Source organism: Ranitomeya imitator, chromosome 8 (assembly GCF_032444005.1).
Source record: "Ranitomeya imitator isolate aRanImi1 chromosome 8, aRanImi1.pri, whole genome shotgun sequence".
Classification (NCBI taxonomy): Eukaryota; Metazoa; Chordata; class Amphibia; order Anura; family Dendrobatidae; genus Ranitomeya; species Ranitomeya imitator.
This window is the reverse complement of record NC_091289.1, coordinates 19,779,493-19,800,263: the sequence shown is the minus strand read 5'-3', so window position 1 is coordinate 19,800,263 and position 20,771 is coordinate 19,779,493. Positions and strand designations below refer to the sequence as shown.

Sequence of the window (20,771 nt, the reverse complement as noted above, 5' to 3'; positions counted from 1 at the left end):
TCACTGTCCAAATATTTCTGGCCCTAACTGTACATGTGCTGGTTCACTGGCAGGCACTGGTATTTCAGAAAAATTTCAGTTAGGAATCAGAGTAGTCACAAAACTTGGAAACTCCCACTGGACATCTTGCATATAATTTGCATAATTTATAAAAGTTTATTTTATTTGCAAATCAAATTCTATTAGTTCCAGAAAGGAAAGTGTTTATTTAGCGTTTACCTGTTATAAAGTCCACTACTTGTTTAGTGACAGGAGTCAGATTACACACCTGGCTTGGGACCTCCCACTGGACACTTGATATCTAACTTGCATAATTATTAAAAGTTAATTTTCCCTGCAAATCAAGGTCTACCAGTTTTGGGAAATGTATGCATATACATGTATTTAAGTCCACAACTTAGTATTATTATTGATTGAATAATGGGAAATCTTTAGACTTGCTTTAATTAAAGGGGCAGTATGAGATTAGTTAAAAAAAAGAAAAAAACATGGCTGCTTTCATCCATATAGAGCAATACCCTGTCTGTAAGTTGTGTATGGAATTACACTTAATGGAGCTGAGCTGCAATACCAGCCACCACCCACGCAGAGAGGTGGCGCTGTTTTAAACTAATCCCATTAACTTCAATACAGTTTTATGTACCAAGACTTTCTGTCTCTTCATAGCCAACCAGATATACAAAATGTTGATACAACTGACGAGACCAAGAGAAATTCTGTATTTGCCCCATCGGTCAAATGACAACCTTGAAACTTTACTGGACCAGTTGCCAGAAGATGGTCACTTGGTTGCCTGCGTTTCCAGTTTGGAACAGAGTCGTCCTTGGAAAGAGTCTTCTTGGGGGAAAAAATTATGTATCAGAGTGGGAAAATCTGAGGACATCTTAAAGGTACGTGACATGAAATAAAAAATTTGCATTATCTACTATATAATTTTCTAAGGGTCACTTCTGTCTGTCTGTCTGTCTTTCTGTCAGTCACGGATATTGATTGGTCGCGGCCTCTGTCTGTCATGGAAATCTAAGTCGCTGATTGGTCGCGGCAAAACAGCCACGACCAATCAGTGACGGGCACAGTCCGGAAGAAAATGGCCGCTCCTTACTCCCCGCAGTCAGTGCCCGGCGCCCGCATACACCCCTCCGGTCAACGCTCACACAGGGTTAATGCCGGCGGTAACGGACCGCGTTATGCCGCGGGTAACGCACTCCGTTACCGCCGCTATTAACCCTGCGTGTCCCCAACCTTTTACTATTGATGCTGCCTATGCGGCATCAATAGTAAAAAAATGTAATGTTAAAAATAATAAAAAAACAAAAAACCTGCTATACTCACCCTCCGTTGTCCGCTGAGCCGCTCGCGCCTGCCGCCATCTTCCGTTCCCAGCGATGCATTGCGAAATTACCCAGAAGACTTAGCGGTCCTGGAAACGGAAGATGGCGGCAGCCGCATGCATATCGCCGGAGCTTTGGTGGATCCCAGGGGGTGAGTATATAACTATTTTTTATTTTAATTATTTTTTAACAGGGATATGGTGCCCACACTGCTGTATACTACGTGGGCTGTGTTAGATACCGCGTGGCTGCTATATACTACATAGGCAGTGTTATGTACTCCGTGGGCTGTGTTCTATACTCTGTGGGCTGTGCTCTATACTGCGTGGGCAGTGTTATATACTACGTGACTGGGCAATATACTACGTGACTGGGCAATATACAACGTGACTGGGCAATATACAACGTGACTGGGCAATATACTACGTGGCTGGGCAATATACTACGTGACTGGGCAATATACTACGTGACTGGGCAATATACAACGTGACTGGGCAATATACAACGTGACTGGGCAATATACTACGTGGCTGGGCAATATACTACGTGACTGGGCAATATACTACGTGACTGGGCAATATACAACGTGACTGGGCAATATGCTACGTCGCTGGGCAATATACTACATGGCTGGGCAATATACTATGTAGCTGGGCAATATACTACGTGGCTGGGCAATATACTACGTGACTGGGCAATATACTACGTAGCTGGGCAATATACTACGTGGCTGGGCAATATACTACGTGTCTGGGCAATATACTACGTGACTGGGCAATATACAACGTGACTGGGCAATATGCTACGTCGCTGGGCAATATACTACATGGCTGGGCAATATACTACGTCGCTGGGCAATATACTACGTGGCTGGGCAATATACTACGTCGCTGGACAATATACTACGTGGCTGGGCAATATACTACGTGGCTGGGCAATATACTACGTGGTTGTGCAATATACTACATGGCTGGGCAATATACTACGTGGCTGGGCAATATACTACGTGGCTGGGCAATATACTACGTGGGCTGGGCAATATACTACGTGGCTGGGCAATATACTACGTGGGCTGGGCAATATACTATGTGGCTGGGCAATATACTATGTGGCTGGGCAATATACTACGTAGCTGGGCAATATACTACGTGACTGGGCAATATACTACGTGACTGGGCAATATACAACGTGACTGGGCAATATGCTACGTCGCTGGGCAATATACTACATGGCTGGGCAATATACTACGTAGCTGGGCAATATACTACGTGGCTGGGCAATATACTACGTGACTGGGCAATATACTACGTAGCTGGGCAATATACTACGTGGCTGGGCAATATACTACGTGTCTGGGCAATATACTACGTGACTGGGCAATATACAACGTGACTGGGCAATATGCTACGTCGCTGGGCAATATACTACGTGGCTGGGCAATATACTACGTCGCTGGGCAATATACTACGTGGCTGGGCAATATACTACGTCGCTGGACAATATACTACGTGGCTGGGCAATATACTACGTGGCTGGGCAATATACTACGTGGTTGTGCAATATACTACATGGCTGGGCAATATACTACGTGGCTGGGCAATATACTACGTGGCTGGGCAATATACTACGTGGGCTGGGCAATATACTACGTGGCTGGGCAATATACTACGTGGGCTGGGCAATATACTATGTGGCTGGGCAATATACTATGTGGCTGGGCAATATACTACGTGACTGGGCAATATACTACGTGGCTGGGCAATATACTATGTGGCTGGGCAATATACTACGTGACTGGGCAATATACTACGTGGCTGGGCAATATACTATGTGGCTGGGCAATATACTACGTGACTGGGCAATATACTATGTGGCTGGGCAATATACTACGTGACTGGGCAATATACTACGTGGATGGGCAATATACTATGTGGCTGGGCAATATACTACGTGACTGGGCAATATACTATGTGGCTGGGCAATATACTACGTGACTGGGCAATATACTATGTGGCTGGGCAATATACTACGTGGGCTGGGCAATATACTACGTGGCTGGGCAATATACTATGTGGCTGGGCAATATACTAAGTGACTGGGCAATATACTACGTGGCTGGGCAATATACTACGTGACTGGGCAATATACTACGTGACTGGGCAATATACTACGTGGCTGGGCAATATACTATGTGGCTGGGCAATATACTACGTGACTGGGCAATATACTACGTGACTGGGCAATATACTATGTAGCTTGCCAATATACTACGTGGCTGGGCAATATACTACGTGGACATGCATATTCTAGAATACCCGATGCGTTAGAATCGGACCACCATTTAGTATTATTATAAAGCCTCAGTGTCCTACCTGAACAACATTATAGGTTTATTATATTACTAATTAATTCAATGGCAGACTTTCTGGACTGGTTTCTCAGGACTACAGATGGCCAAGGAATTTTTTTGTCATCTAAAAACCAGTTCTGACACTTAGCTGGTCCCCATTAATCTCTACTGCCAGATCCCATCTTGACACTGGAAAAGTTTGGAAATGTAAACTTACTCACTGAGCTATTTTTGGTGTTGAGACAGGACATATATATATATACATATATTTTATATTTTAGTGGCTACAAAAATCTGTACTTTGTAAACAAAAAATTGAGGAGGAGAAGAGAGACCTGTAACAGTAGACCTGTATATAAGCTTATTTTTGAGTAGCGATCTGACGTTTTTATTTTACCATTTATAACATGTTTTGGTTGCTTTTTTATTGCATTATTGCATTTTGTTGTGGGAGATGCTTTGACAAAAAAATGGCAATTTTGGGGTTTTGATTTTTTTTCTAGATTGGCTTTTATTTTAGAGTTAAATAATTTTTAGAAATGAATAGATCAGACTTTTACACATGCGGTGATATCAGGAATGTTACTGCATATTGTTTAATTATAATAATAATAATTTTATTTATATAGCGCTAACATATTCCGCAGCGCTTTACTTTAATTGTGGAGTCTGGTATATAATATGTATACGGTGGGTCCTAATCTCCCTCTAGAAGTTAGCAGCAAGAATTTTTCGAATCAAGGAAGGGAAATAATTAAATAATTTATACCATATATAGTTGTTGCACAATTTTAGATTTTTATAGACTGAAACAGCGGGCATTTGATAGATTTTGCAGCAATTTGCACCAAAAATTGGAGTAACTTATAGTACAAATTTACTCCGGCTCCTAGGGGGTGTAGATTTCCATTTCTGGTCCGAACGGCAGGCTTAGGCAGGAAGGGGCGGGCAACCGCTATTCAGTTTTACTGTGAAATTGTAGCAACTTCTAGAGCAAATCTATGGATTAGATATTTAGATATTAGAAGTTTATTAAAAGTTTTATTGGATTTGATTGATATTATTCTAGTCCTAGTAAAGTTTCCGGCATGCCTATGCTGGGATCCCTTTCTATCTTCAATTAAGTGGCTTCAACTTCTCATTCATTGGACCCTCATCTGCCAAACCCCCGAGGAGCTACTGTGCCTGGAGGAAATGCTCACGACAATCAGTCTGCCATGTGCCAAATTGTCATAAAATAATAAAATGCCCTTGCCAATATTTGTTGGCCCACAACGGGAATATGTCAGTGGCTGAACCCTAAATCCGGTAAAATAGTTTGCCATTTTCTGTTCTGTTGTAACGGCGGGTGTAAAAAAAAAAAAGAAAAAAAAAGAAGAAGTCAAAATTAAAAATGAAGCCCACACTTAAAAATCAAGATTCAAGGGATGCCGAGCGAGCCTGGTTGTTTTGTTTTGGCGTCTTTATCCCGCACTCATTTCTGTAGTTTATGCTCTTCAATCTCAAGAGAGAGGAGCTTTAGATCTGGCACACCGCTAGCAAAGTCAGGACGCGCTTTTACAAAGTCAACAGCTCTGCATTTAGCGTTAAAGTCAGGGAATAAATTATGCATGAAATTGTGGCGAATCCTCCAGATTGCAGAATTGCTCCTTTTGATATGAAAGGTTAATTCAGAAAAAAATAATAATGTAGAAATAGCTTCAGATTTGAGAAATAGGTAAAATGGTTTTTCAATTTTAAGAGCTATTAACAAAATTAGAAAAATTGAATAGTGTATTGATTTTTACACCCTTTTTGAGGAAAGTGAACAGTTGAGATACAACTACTAGGTCTTGGTAAATGTCAATTTTGGGTCATTGTAAATGATTGCAAATATTATTTTTGAGTTTCCCTAATTACAAATCTCTCAGATTCAAATCTTCCGCAAGTCCTACTCTCCACTAGGTGGATCCTACTCTCCACTAGGTGGAGGCTCCTGCAAATGGATTTTATTTGCTTCCTTGATTTTCTTCGCTCCCTTGAAGCAGGTGCCTTCAAACCAAAAACATCCTTATTTTACAAAGTCTACCCAGATATTATGTAAAACTTCACTAAAGTTACAGAATGCTCACACACATATACGTATGTCTCTCTGGATATACTGTGAGACAAGAAGATTATTTGTATCTGGCAGGAAGGTTAAGAGGCAAGATATGCTTTCTTGGCTGAGGTTTGGTGGCCATTAGTTGTTCTTGAATATCCTAACCCAGTGTTCCCCAACTCCGTTCCTCAAGAGCCACCAACAGGTCATGTTTTCAGGATTTCCTTAGTATTTCACAGGTGATAATTGCATCACCTGGACAGGCAAGTATTCAATCACCTGTGCAATACTAAGGAAATCCTGAAAACATGACCTGTTTGTGGCTCTTGAGTACCAGAGTTGGGGAACACTGTCTTAACCCAAGATAAAATCAAGGCTATTCATGAATTTCCTTGGTTTGCTTTCCATCATCAAGTCTGATGTAGTCTTGAGGTCAATAGACAGATGACCATCTACCCATGCAACTGCCTTCAAGCCAAAGACTTCCTTCTCTTCAATGTCTTTCCAGATGGCAAAAGGGTTGCCTGTTGAAAACAAGTTATCACCTAAGTGATAATTTTCATTTATTCTTTGAATTGATGATAATTTAATGATAGGTTCGATTCCGACCTAATCGATTTGCACCGATCTGCAGAACGGCAAATTTTCATTCTGATAGGGCACTTTTATCCTTGTTAGAATAGAGCAGAAAGTCCGATGCTTGACCATCACTTCATTCCTTCTTTAGGGGGCTGCCGTAAAAAGCTAAAAACATCGCTGAATGGCCCCATAAGGAATGAATGGAACGGCGTTCGAGCATGTGTACTGCTGCTCCATTGTAATGAGAAAAAAGAGTCCCATTTTGGTGATTGGTGTAACCCCACTGATCAAAATCCAGTGTGTATTTGTGATAACTTATTTTTGCCCCTTTAAGGAAAGTTTCATTTCCACTTGAGTTACATGATGTCCACAAGCGCACACATACATTTCTCTGGACATGCTGCAGATCAAAATGATATCTTGTTAGGCCAAGACATTATTTATTTCTTGTAGGAAGGTTAATATGTTAGATTAGGTTTCTTGGCTGGCCTTTGGTGACCCTCAACTGTTCTTGAGCATCTTTAACCCAAGATAAATTCATGTAAATTCAGGATGTTTTCTGTAGTCAAGTCTGATATAGTCTTTAGGTCAATTGCTGGATGACCTTGTGACCAAAGCAAGCGCTTTCAAGACAAAAACGTACTTCAAGTTAAAAGTATTTACAGATGTTAAGTAAAGGTTTATCTCTACATGCATACATGTAGATCTCTCTGGACAGAACAAAATGATACCTTCTTAGGCTAACACTTTATATCTAGCAGAAAGGGTAATATGCCAGTTTAAGTTTCCTGGCTGGACTTTGGTGACCCTCAGTTTTTCTTGAGTATCTTTAACCCAATGTAAATTCATGCTGGTTTCCATAGTCAAGTCTGATACAATGCTGAGGTTATTTACTGGAAGCCCTTCTTTCCCAAACAAGTGCCCTCAAGTCCCAAACTTCCTTCTTTTAAAAAAATATTTCCAGATGTTAACTATAGCTTTATCTCCACACGCATCTCTCTGGACATACTACAGATCAAAATGATACTTTCTTTGGCGAACACTTTATATCTGACAGAAAGGTTAATATACCAGATTGAGTTTCTTGGCTGGACTTTGGTGACCCTCAGTTGTCCTTGGGTATCTTTAACCTAATGTAAATTCAAGGAAATTCATGCTGGTTTCCATAGTCAAGTCTGATACAATGTTGAGGTTAATTACTGGAAGTTCTTCTTTCCCAAACAAGTGCCCTCAAGCCCAAACTTTCAATCTTAGTATGCCAGATTGGATTTCTTAGCTGGCCTTTGGAGACCCTCAACTGTTCTTGAGCATCTTTAACCCAAGATAAATTCATGAAGGTTTCTATAGTCAAGTCTGATATAGTTTTGAGGTCAATAGCTGGATGAGCTTCTGTTCCAAGCAGGTGCCTCCAATCACCAAACTTCCTTCTTTTAATAAGTCTTTCCAGATGTTACGTAAAGGTTCATCTCCACTTAGTTACATAAAGGCCAACCCACACGTACGCACACTTACTCACTTATGCAATGCTTTGTAGGTGGAGATCTCCAAAAGATATATTGTATGTAAATATTCTTGCATGATAACACCCAAGTAGCAATTCTGAGAAAACTACACGGAATGTCATCCATTTAATTACATTTGCCTAAGGTCAAAAAACTCCGAGCCATTATTTGACTGTGATTTTTTATTCAATCAGTGAGGCCTCTCAGTTCGGAATAATTACATGATTATGGACCTGAAGTAATTATTTTTGCGGTTAATTAGCAATAATAAATAACCACTTCATTCCCACTCCTCACCCCGCTGACCTTCTTTATCCTAAACTTGACTTTTGCTATTCTGTAATTTAACGCCACTTTAGTCTAGCAGGAGGAAAAAAGAAATGATGTACGGTTTTCCTGGAGGACGTAACTACATTTCCCCCGCTTTGGTTCTGCTCGCAATCTACCCGAGTCTCCTTCATTATCACGCGGCTCCTTCCATTTTCACACTTAATCAGGGTACATCTGTATTCTGTGTCTGTTTGTTGTCTTGCAGAAGTTAGCCGCTTCGGGCGAGCAATATGACATGGTGTTTATCGACGCTACAGAGGAGAATCCTATAAACTATTACAACCTGATTATGAACAGCAATATGCTAAAAATGGATGGTGTGATTTGCGTACAAAACGTTTCTGCAAACGAGACGAGAAGCCAGGAGCACATCAATGATGAGATGGGATTAAGGTCCCAGGAAATGACAGATGTAATTAATGCAGACACCAGAGTGAAGCAGGTTAGTGCTATCAGGCAGGAATACAGAATGCAAAGCTCGGCTGTTGGGAAAGTAATTGAACAAACAGAAGGAAATATTTAATTTGAACAATCCAGTTAGGACAGATAGCTGCCTTTATTGCATTTTTTATAATATGTCGCTATTAAAGGGGGACTCCAGATGGCTTTTTTTTATTGCTGATTCTTATTTTTCAAATAATAATAGAGTAATATTCAAATTATTTGTATTAAATTATCTAATGTCTTCTGGTAGAAAATTGACAACGAAAATCTTTCTTTTGGGCAGCACGGGAAGAAAGTAGTCACGGCTGACGATGACTTTGGCAGGAAGTCAAGGCTGTTAACATTGTTGCAATCTTGTTTCATTTGTTTGTAATAGAGTTAACCCCTGATGTTCCATACAAAAGGATTATTTTTTAAATCTTCCTTTCCAGCTTAGATTATACTGTCTATTGCATCTTTAATTAGTAGACCCTGTCCATTGGCCGTGAGAGTAATCTCTGGCCATAGGACAGAAGCCGTAAAAAGCCTCCTCTTATCAGGTAGCTCTTCTTTTCGATTAACCATCCTGATGATGAAGCCATGCCAGGCTGGCTAATCAAAAGAAGAGCTTCAGACGAGAGACGGTTCTCATGGATCCTGTTTAGTTAGGCTGGGTTCACATTGCGTTAGTGTGTATCCGCTAACGGAATCCGTTACACAGCGCCGCTAACGCAATGTAACAGATCCGTTAGCGCACCCATTGACCGCAATGTATGTAACGCATCGCTAACGCATGCCATTTTTGGCATGCGTTAGCGATGTTCCGTTATTTTGTGACGGACCTCGAACGCTGTCTGCAGCGTTTTTGGGTCCGTTCTCGCTGCGCTTGCGTGATCGCTAAATGCAATCTCTTTTTGTACATTGCATTAGCGCAGTTCGTTAGCGTTTGCGCTAAACGGACTGCACTAACGCAATGTGAACCTAGCCTTAGTATCTGATTCTTGGTCAATTCTATAGCTGGGGACCCCATTGGTTGCAAGAATGGGGGTCTTGTTTCCTTAATGTGCTTTCATCAGCAGTTAAGCGTGATCACTGACGCTCCATTCACAGTCCTTGCGGCTGATGATGATAGCCATTTGCTTTACTAATTTATGCAAATATCATCTTCAGAAAGGAAGAGGGCAAGAACTCTAGTGCCCCCTACTGGAAGTAGCAATCCCACAAGTCAATATAACCCTATTTAGAGGTCCTTTATGACACATATGATCCTAATTTATGTTCAAAGGACCCCTAAAAGGGTCATATTGACTTGCGGGATTGCTACTTCCGGTATGGGGCACTAGAGTTCTTGCCCTCTTCCTTTGTGAAGACGATATTTGCATGCTTGACTTTCTAGCAGCAGTGTTCATGTTTGACTTTCTATTTAAATGGGGGACACAGAACCCTGATTCTTGGGATCAACATTCAGAAACATATCATTAATTTTGTAAATAATAGAGATAACAAATAAAAGGATCATTTTAACTCTATCAACCACTAAGGGGAGCCTAGAAGAAGATAGCATTCAGACTGTATAAATCCACCTTGTGTGAGCTCCCCCTAGTGGCGGCAGCAGGCTGGCAGAATTTAATAATTTTATTCTAAGTACTCAGAATATTTGGAGCTCTGTATGATAAAAATGAACCTCCAACCCCTAAATATATATTATAAAACAGCAGATAATTCTAGAAACATTTTTAGGGTTCAGAATATCCCGGTCTGTCTCCGGTGCCAGTAATTCTATATCTTAAGACCCTTCTTTTTTCTCTTTGTCTTCTAAAGGTAGCACTACCAGTAGAAGGGATTACTGTCATAAAACGATCACCTCCTTCTCACTTGGCTGCCACAATGGTAAGGATAAATGTCATTCACAAAGATAACAAAATAAAATCAACCCCAAAATAATCTGAAACAAAAACATAATAGAGTCCAAAATGAAAAATTAATTCATATTTGTTTCTGTCTTAAAACGTGAATATTTAAAAATATTTAAAAATTATATTATGTGTTAAATTATTTTAATATTAGCCACATCTGTTTCTGAAAATAATGGAAAATCAAAATTTGGTGGGGTCCAATGTTTCCTTAAAACCACTGTCATCTTTTTGACTCCCCAATGATGAGGGTGAATAAAGTTCATTTTTTTAACAAGCTGCAGAGTACAAGGCTTTTCCAAAAAGAGAAAACCGCTTTAATGGCTACAAAACCGTGCTCAATACTTACCGCTATCTTCTAATCTAGAAAGAGATTGCAGCCGATGATGTTTTTCGAGGACTTAACGGCCGCTGTATCCTGGATCGCCTGCGTTTAGATGGAGAGGTCGCCTACGTCACTGGAGGAGGTCAGGGAATTGGACGAGCCTTCGCTCACGCTTTGGGGGAAGCTGGAGCCAAAGTGGCCGTCGTCGATTTGGTGCTCGAAAAAGCCGAGGCGGTGGCCCATGAGTTGCACCTAAAAGGTTGAGTATGTTGGATTTACATGTACAGTTGTGGGAAAAAGTCTTTGCCCCCTTCCTGATTTCCTATTCTTTTGCATGTTTGTCACACTTAAATGTTTCAGATCAAAAAACCAGAGCATTGTAGAAGACTCATCACAAAACGCTAGATTGCAGTTGTTGCTGCTAAGGGTGGCCCGACCAGTTATTAGGTTTAGGCGGGAATCACTTTTTCACGCAGGACTCGGTAGGTTTGGATTTCTTTTCACAAACGCTTGATTGCAGTTGTTGCTGCTAAGGGCGGTCCAACCAGTTATTAGGTTTAGGCGGGAATCACTTTTTCACGCAGGACTCGGTAGGTTTGGATTTCTTTTCACAAACGCTAGATTGCAGTTGTTGCTGCTAAGGGCGACCCAACCAGTTATTAGGTTTAGGCGGGAATCACTTTTTCACGCAGGACTCGGTAGGTTTGGATTTCTTTTCACAAACGCTTGATTGCAGTTGTTGCTGCTAAGGGCGGCCCAACCAGTTATTAGGTTCAGACGGGAATCACTTTTTCACGCAGGACTCGGTAGGTTTGGATTTCTTTTCACAAACGCTTGATTGCAGTTGTTGCTGCTAAGGGCGGTCCAACCAGTTATTAGGTTTAGGCGGGAATCACTTTTTCACGCAGGACTCGGTAGGTTTGGATTTCTTTTCACAAACGCTAGATTGCAGTTGTTGCTGCTAAGGGCGACCCAACCAGTTATTAGGTTTAGGCGGGAATCACTTTTTCACGCAGGACTCGGTAGGTTTGGATTTCTTTTCACAAACGCTTGATTGCAGTTGTTGCTGCTAAGGGCGGCCCAACCAGTTATTAGGTTCAGACGGGAATCACTTTTTCACGCAGGACTCGGTAGGTTTGGATTTCTTTTCACAAACGCTTGATTGCAGTTGTTGCTGCTAAGGGCGGCCCAACCAGTTATTAGGTTTAGGCGGGAATCACTTTTTCACGCAGGACTCGGTAGGTTTGGATTTCTTTTCACAAACGCTTGATTGCAGTTGTTGCTGCTAAGGGCGACCCAACCAGTTATTAGGTTTAGGCGGGAATCACTTTTTCACGCAGGACTCGGTAGGTTTGGATTTCTTTTCACAAACGCTTGATTGCAGTTGTTGCTGCTAAGGGCGACCCAACCAGTTATTAGGTTTAGGCGGGAATCACTTTTTCACGCAGGACTCGGTAGGTTTGGATTTCTTTTCACAAATGCTAGATTGCAGTTGTTGCTGCTAAGGGTGGCCCGACCAGTTATTAGGTTTAGGCGGGAATCACTTTTTCACGCAGGACTCGGTAGGTTTGGATTTCTTTTCACAAACGCTAGATTGCAGTTGTTGCTGCTAAGGGCGGCCCAACCAGTTATTAGGTTTAGGTGGAAATCACTTTTTCACGCAGGACCCTGTAGGTTTGGATTTCTTTTTCCCTTAATAATAAAGACCTTCATTTATAAACTGCATTTTGTGATTATTTCTGTTATCTTTGTCTAATATTTACATTTGTTTGGTGATCTGGAACAGTTAAGTGTGACCAACATGAAAAAGAATAGGAAATCAGGAAAGGGGCAAAGACTTTTTCACACCACTGGTGGGGGACTATTTAGTAGAAGTTATTGTGTGATAACACCATTATTTTTTTTAATGTTTTAGCTTTTTTTCCAGTATTTATTGAGTTCAAATTCATGTGTGAAAACTGCCAGCGCGCTGATGATGACAGGACCCGTGTGAATGCTCAGGACTGCCGGGCTCAGTAACACCCAAATATGTGATCGCTGACACATAAGATTCTAAAGATCCTGAGTAGTAAATTGTCTATGTGTGAAGAGCTGGGTCTCAGTATATATTAGTTTTCTTCATATGTTTATTGGTTTTCACATTTGAGATTGGGCTACACACCGTCATGTGTCATGTGACGGCAATTCTTGGACAAGTTTTGCCACCAAAAACTTTCTGCAACTTGCAAACACCAACCAAAATGCAGATTAGTCACACGGGAGTCTTAGTCACAACCGGATTGCATCGAAGTTGTGAAAAAAAAAATAATTTGGAAACATTTGGGTCTCCGCACCAGACTGCAGGTCACAATGTTAATTCTTAGATGCAATGTCACGGTGTGAGAATACAATCTCGATGTTACCTGACACATAGCCAGATAATCACTTGTCAGTCACACCCGTAGCTGATGCTCAGAAGGAAACCAAAATGCTCTTAAAAAGCTGAAAAAGTAAAATTGCTATTAGTAGAAGTGGATCCGTCAACAGCAACTTGTTGGTAGTTTCCATGAGATACGAGGAATGAGTAAAAACAGCAAGAAGAGGAATCACAAAGTCTTCGGATTTTACAGTAGGAACCTACAGGTAGCCAGCAATGTCTGATGCGCCTTCAGGTTCTTGATGCTACCTAGGGGTGGATTCAATAGTAGGGAGGAGCGAACCCGTGGATGTTCGGGTCCGTCGGGTTTGACGAAACTTTAGTCCAAAGTTTGGTCCGGGTACCAGAACTCTACCCAAAACCTCATAGAAGTCAATGGGGATCCGATCTTTGCGGCTGTAAAAGGTCTTTGTTACTCTGAACATCCTAACTCTTGACACTAAAATGGACTTTCGGGAGAAGTCCATGTTCGGAATTCAGCCACGGACACTAGGTGCCCCAAACTTTTCAGTTCGGGTTCGATCATCTCTATTCAAGAGAAGAAATCTCAGATGTTTCTGGCTTTGACTTCAAAATCTGCATCAAAACCTCAACATGAGAATAAACCCAAAAAATTCCAGTGATGATTGACAATCAATGGTGAATCCCCAAAGGAGGGAGTTCAGGAGGTTTCTCCGGGGCTGAACGGCTCAGTCTCTCGCTGCGGTCCGCCAACTTCTTCCAGCATTTTCCACAGCAGACGCCACCAGTAACTTCTGTGATCGGAGCTAAGTCTGATCACAGAAGGTTAACGCCTTAGATGCCATCATGACCAACAACCAAGGCATCTAAAGTGGTGGTTACGCTGCTTCATAGTAAAAGTCTAAACTGGGTGGTGGTAATTCGTACTTTTACTTTTAGTTCTCGTAACTTCTATGTTGACAACGTCGCTGCAACTTTATATTTCCTTTAATCTGACATCTAATAGTCTGAAAATTCCAATTCTGTGCAACACACTTTGGAACAAAATTGCATGATTACTTGGAACACATTATGTTAATATTTTAATTTTGGCTCATATCTTACAAATACAAATTCTTAACTTTGAAAAAGGTATAAAACATTTCATAATCCAGAATATTTGGTCGTCCAGAATCTGTCATTGGGGCCAGGTTTAAGTAATATTACTGTACGGCGGAATTGCTATTTATGCATTGATGTGTAGATCCATTGAATGTATCCAATTGATCCATCAGAGCAGAGACCAAGATCATCTATAGACTGATGATTGCATGTGTCTCCTTAGTTTGTCTCTGTATGTCTGATAGTCTTCAATTTTCTAGACTTCTGAATTTCTAAATAATCTGATAATAGGATTTATTTGTTGGAATATGTAGGCTACTTTGCGTATCGTTTGCTCTTACTTCTACATTTCTACACTTTTATGGATCATGTAATATTCAAACTTGACCACAAGGGGGCGACATTGCTCAATAAACTAGATTCATTTTGGCACATTGTTTAGTCAGAATAAAAAATAAGGTTAAACCCGTAAATAACACTCAGATCAGACGCATGTGATAAAGTTTTATTTGACCATAAAGAAGATTCTATACATATTTATGAATTATTGTTATTTTTTTTTTTTTCCGGAACTTTTCAACGCACCTAATTTCCTTATTTTGCAGGCATCCAATCTGTTGCTATGACAGCCGATATTAGCAAAGAAAAAGACGTGAAAAGAGTGGTGGACACAATCGTGACTAATTGGGGGAAAATTGACATCGCATGTAATAATGCGGGAATTAATATGAACTCGGCCAGTGAAAATACTACATTGGACGAATGGGATAAAACATTTGATGTGAACTTACGTGGTTTGTTCATGTGCTGCCAGGTAAGAGTTAAAAATTAAATCACTTATTAATCAATTAGCTTATCTGTAGTACGAGGTCTTTTATAAAGTATGTGTATAGTGATCACAGAATAAAAACCATACATTTAACTACTGTAATTGTGACAATGATGGCAGCAGCAGGAGAAGAGTGTGTTGATTTTGATGGAGGCAGTGACCTGTTATTGAAGACAGAGCCGTGTGTGATTGAACTAGTATCATCAACTAAGTTTGGTGACATGTAGTAAGCTTGAGATGTAGTGGTATGTTTTATTAAAAGTGTACAAATCCAATTAGATTATGAGAATGATGGCAGCAGCAGGAGAAGAGAGTGATGATCTTGAGGGAGGCAGTGACCCGTTGGTGAAGAAAGGGCTGTAAGTGATAGAACCAGTATCATCAGCTAAGTTTGATTATCTATAGTAAGCCTGAGATGTAGTGGAATGTTTTATGAGAAGTGTACAAATACAATTAGATAATAAGAATATAGGCAGCAGCAGGAGAAGAGAGTGCTGATCTTGAGGGAGGCAGTGACCCATTGGTGAAGATAGAGCTGTGAATGATAGAACTAGTATCAACATCTAAGTTTGGTGACGTGGTAAGCCTGAGATGTAGTGGAATAGTTCATGAGAGAAGTGTACGGATCCAGTTAGATTATGAGAATGATGGCAGCAGCAGAAGATGAGTGTGCAGATCTTGAAGGAGGCAGTGACCTGTTGGTGAAGAAAGGTCTGTAAGTGATAGAACTAGTATCATGATATAATGTAAGTTTGGTGATGTGGTACACCTGATATGTGATGTAACATGATATGAGAAAAGTATGCAGATCCGATTAGATTATGAGAATGATGGCAGCAACATGAGAAGAGAGTGCTGATCTTGAGGGAGGCAGTGACCTATTGCTGAAGACACAGCTGTGAATGATAGAACTAGTATCATTATCTAAGTTTGGTGATGTGGTAAGCCTAAGATGTAGTTGAATAGTTCAAGAGAGGAGTGTACAGATGCAATTACGGTAGATGTTGAGAATAATGGCAGCAGCAGAAGATGAGTGTGCAGATCTTGAAGGAGGCAGTGACCTGTTGGTGAAGAAACGTCTGTAAGTGATAGAACTAGTATCATGATATACTGTAAGTTTGGTGATGTGGTACACCTGATATGTGATGTAACATGATATGAGAAAAGTGTGCAGATCCGATTAGATTTTGAGAATAATGGCAGCAGTAGAAGAGCAGTGTGCAGATGTTGAGTGAGGCAGTGACCTATTGGTGAAGAAAGGGCTGTAAGAGCTAGCATCATGATGTAAGTTTGGAGATTTCTGGTAAGCCTGAGATCTGGTGTAATATTTTATGAGAGAAGTCTGTAGATTCAATTACTCTATGAGAATGTAGACAGCAACATGAGAAGAGAGTGCTGATCTTGAGGGAGGCAGTGACCTATTGCTGAAGACAGAGCTGTGAATGATAGAACTAGTATCAACATCTAAGTTTGGTGACGTGGTAAGCCTGAGATGTAGTGGAATATTTCATGAGAGAAGTGTACAGATCCAATTAGATGTTGAGAATGATGACAGCAGCAGAAGAGGAGTGTGTAGATCTTGAAGGAGGCAGTGACCTGTTGGTGAAGAAAGGTCTGTAAGTGATAGAACTAGTATCATGATATACTGTAAGTTTGGTGATGTGGTACACCTGATATGTGATGTAACATGATATGAGAAAAGTATGTAGATCCGATTAGATTATGAGAATGATGGCAGCAACATGAGAAGAGAGTGCTGATATTGAGGGAGGCAGTGACCTATTGCTGAAGACAGAGCTGTGAATGATAGAACTAGTATCAACATCTAAGTTTGGTGACGTGGTAAGCCTGAGATGTAGTGGATAAGTTCATGAGAGAAGCGTACAGATCCTATTAGATTATGAGAATGATGACAGCAGCAGAAGATGAGAGTGCTGATCTTGAGGGAGCAGTGACCTATTGCTGAAGACAGAGCTGTGAATGATAGAACTAGTATCAACATCTAAGTTTGGTGACGTGGTAAGCCTGAGATGTAGTGGATAAGTTCATGAGAGAAGCGTACAGATCCTATTAGATTATGAGAATGATGACAGCAGCAGAAGATGATTGTGCAGATCTTGAAGGAGGCAGTGACCTGTTGGTGAAGAAAGGTCTGTAAGTGATAGAACTAGTATCATGATATAATGAAAGTTTGGTGATGTGGTACACCTGATATGTGATGTAACATGATATGAGAAAAGTATGCAGATCCGATTAGATTATGAGAATGATGGCAGCAACATGAGAAGAGAGTGCTGATATTGAGGGAGGCAGTGACCTATTGCTGAAGACAGAGCTGTGAATGATAGAACTAGTATCAACATCTAAGTTTGGTGACGTGGTAAGCCTGAGATGTAGTGGATAAGTTCATGAGAGAAGCGTACAGATCCTATTAGATTATGAGAATGATGACAGCAGCAGAAGATGAGAGTGCTGATCTTGAGGGAGCAGTGACCTATTGCTGAAGACAGAGCTGTGAATGATAGAACTAGTATCAACATCTAAGTTTGGTGACGTGGTAAGCCTGAGATGTAGTGGATAAGTTCATGAGAGAAGCGTACAGATCCTATTAGATTATGAGAATGATGACAGCAGCAGAAGATGAGAGTGCTGATCTTGAGGGAGCAGTGACCTATTGCTGAAGACAGAGCTGTGAATGATAGAACTAGTATCAACATCTAAGTTTGGTGACGTGGTAAGCCTGAGATGTAGTGGAATAGTTCATGAGAGAAGCGTACAGATCCTATTAGATTATGAGAATGATGGCAGCAGCAGAAGATGATTGTGCAGATCTTGAAGGAGGCAGTGACCTGTTGGTGAAGAAAGGTCTGTAAGTGATAGAACTAGTATCATGATATAATGTAAGTTTGGTGATGTGGTACACCTGATATGTGATGTAACATGATATGAGAAAAGTATGCAGATCCGATTAGATTATGAGAATGATGGCAGCAACATGAGAAGAGAGTGCTGATCTTGAAGGAGGCAGTGACCTATTGCTGAAGACAAAGCTGTGAATGATAGAACTAGTATCAACATCTAAGTTTGGTGACGTGGTAAGCCTGAGATGTAGTGGAATAGTTCATGAGAGAAGCGTACAGATCCTATTAGATTATGAGAATGATGGCAGCAGCAGAAGATGAGTGTGCAGATCTTGAAGGAGGCAGTGACCTGTTGGTGAAGAAAAATCTGTAAGTGATAGAACTAGTATCATGATGCACTGTAAGTTTGGTGATGTGGTACACCTGATATGTGATGTTACATGATATGAGAAAAGTGTGCAGATCCGATTAGATTATGAGAATGATGGCGGCAACAGGAGAGGAGTGTGTAGATCTTGAAGGAGGCAGTGACCTGTTGGCCAGCACAGGACTGTAAATAATAGAACTAGTATCACGATGCAAGTTTGGTGACGTGGTAACCATGAGATGTAGTGGAATATTTCATAAAAGAAGCGTACAGTTCAGATTAGATTATGAGAATGATGGCAGTAGTAGGAGAGGAATGTCTTGAGGGACATGGTGACTTCTTGATGAGGACTGGGTTATGAGAGATAGAACTGGTATCATGATGTAAGTTTGGTGACATATGATAATTCTGAAAGGTAGTGGAAGATTTTATGAGAGAAGTCTACAGATCTAATTAGATTATGAGAACGATGAAGACTGCAGAAGAAGAGTATGCTGATGTTGATGGAAGCAGTGACCTATTAGTGAAAAAAGAGCTGTATGTGATAGAAATAGACCCATGATGTAAGTTGATGACACATGGGAAGCCATGTTTAATACAAGAAGTATACAGATAAAATTAGATTATGAGAATGATGGCAGCAGTAGGAGACGACTGTACAAATCTTGAGAGAGGCAGTGACCTGTTGGTGAATACATGGTTGTGTGTGATAGAACCAGTATCCTTATGTAAGTTTGGAAACATGTGGTAAGTCTGAGGTGTGTACAGATCCAATTTGATTATTATGAGAATATAGGCAGCAGCAGCAGGAGAAGAGTGTGCTGATCTTGAGGGAGGTAGTAACTTGGTGAAGAAAGCTCGGCGAGTGATAGAACCAGTATCATGATATAAGTTTGATGACATGTGGTAAGCTTGAGATGTAGTTAACTATTTTATGAGAGAAGGGTACAGATCAAATTTGATTTTGAGAATATAGGCAGCAGCAGGAGAAGAGTGTGCTGATTTTGAGGAAAGCAGTGATCTGTTATGGTGGACAATCTTGCACAAGAGAGAACTAGTATTATGTTGTAAGTTTGAAGACACGTGCTTACTCTGAAATGTAGTGTAATATTTTATGGAAGAAGTATACAGACCAAGTTAGATTATCAGAATAATGGCAGCAGCAGCAGACGAGTGTGCAGATGTTGAGGAAGACAGTGACCTGTTTGTGAGCCCTGGGCTGTGAGTGACAGGACTAGTAGCATGATGTAAGTTTGGAGAATTAAGGTATGCCAGAGATATAGTAAGGTATTTAATAAAAGCAGAATACACATCCAATTAGATTATGAGAATGATGGCAGCAACAGGAGAAGAGTGTTCTGATCTTACTGAAGACAGTGAACTGTTCACTAGTAGGATGGATTGGTTTATATGTGTAACAGGCACGCTTTTTCAAGTGTTTTCAAGTTGCCCTTTTCTCAATTCGAAATGTAATTAAGAAATGGCAGTTACTAGGAACAGTAGAGGTCAAGATAAGGTCTGGAAGACCAAGCAAAATTTCATTGAGAGTTGCTCGTAGGATTGCTGGAGAGGAAAATCAGAACCCCCGCTTGACCGCAAAAGACCTTCAGAAAGATTTAGCTGATTCTGGAGTTCTGGTGCATTGTTCTACTGTTCAGAGACACCTTCAGAAATATGGCCTTCGTGGAAAAATCATCAGAAGAAAACCTCTCCTGCATCCTCACCATATAATTCAGTGTCAGAAGTATGCAAAAGAACAACTAAATATGCCTGATGCATTTTAGAAACAAGTCCTGTTAAGCAATGAGGTTAAAATAGAACTCTTTGGCCACAATGATCAAAGGTATGTGTGGAGAAAAAAAGGACACAGAATTTCAGGAAAATAACATTTTGGCAACCATTAGGTATATGGGTAGATCAAACATGCTTTAGGTTGTGTTGCAGCCAATGGAAAGTGGAACATTTCACGGGTAGAGGGAAGAATGGAATCAATGAAATTTCAACAAATTCTTGATGCAAACGTAACACCATCTGTAAAAAAGCTGAAGGTGAAAAGAAGATGGCTTCTACACATGGATAATGATCCTAAACACACATCAAAATCCACAAAAGACGACCTCAAAAGGCACAAGCTAAAGGTTTTACAATGGCCCTCACAGTCCCCTGATCTTAACATCATTGAAAGGTTCTGGCTAGAGCTCAAAATAGCAGAGAATGCAAGAAGCCCCAGAAATCTCAAAGAACTGGAAGAATTCTCCAAAGAAGAATGGATGAAAATCCCTCAAACCAAAATTGAAGGACTCATCTGGCTACAAAAAGCGTTTACAAGCTGTGATACTTTCAAAAGGGGGTGCTACTAGGTTCTAATGATGCAGGGTGCCCAAAATGTGTTACGGACCATTT

At 40.6% G+C, this 20,771-nt stretch overlaps 1 protein-coding gene across 1 annotated transcript in view; it reads left to right on the top strand.

Annotated features, from left to right (window-relative positions):
- Positions 1 to 20,771, top strand: part of LOC138647489 (uncharacterized) — a 79,365-nt gene that overhangs the window by 11,032 nt on the left and 47,562 nt on the right. Inside the window, exons 4-8 of the mRNA XM_069736507.1 lie at positions 667 to 890; positions 8,378 to 8,614; positions 10,417 to 10,485; positions 10,876 to 11,092; positions 14,917 to 15,125. Coding sequence (XP_069592608.1) covers positions 667 to 890; positions 8,378 to 8,614; positions 10,417 to 10,485; positions 10,876 to 11,092; positions 14,917 to 15,125 — 956 coding nt within the window. The remainder of the gene's footprint in view (positions 1 to 666; positions 891 to 8,377; positions 8,615 to 10,416; positions 10,486 to 10,875; positions 11,093 to 14,916; positions 15,126 to 20,771) is intronic.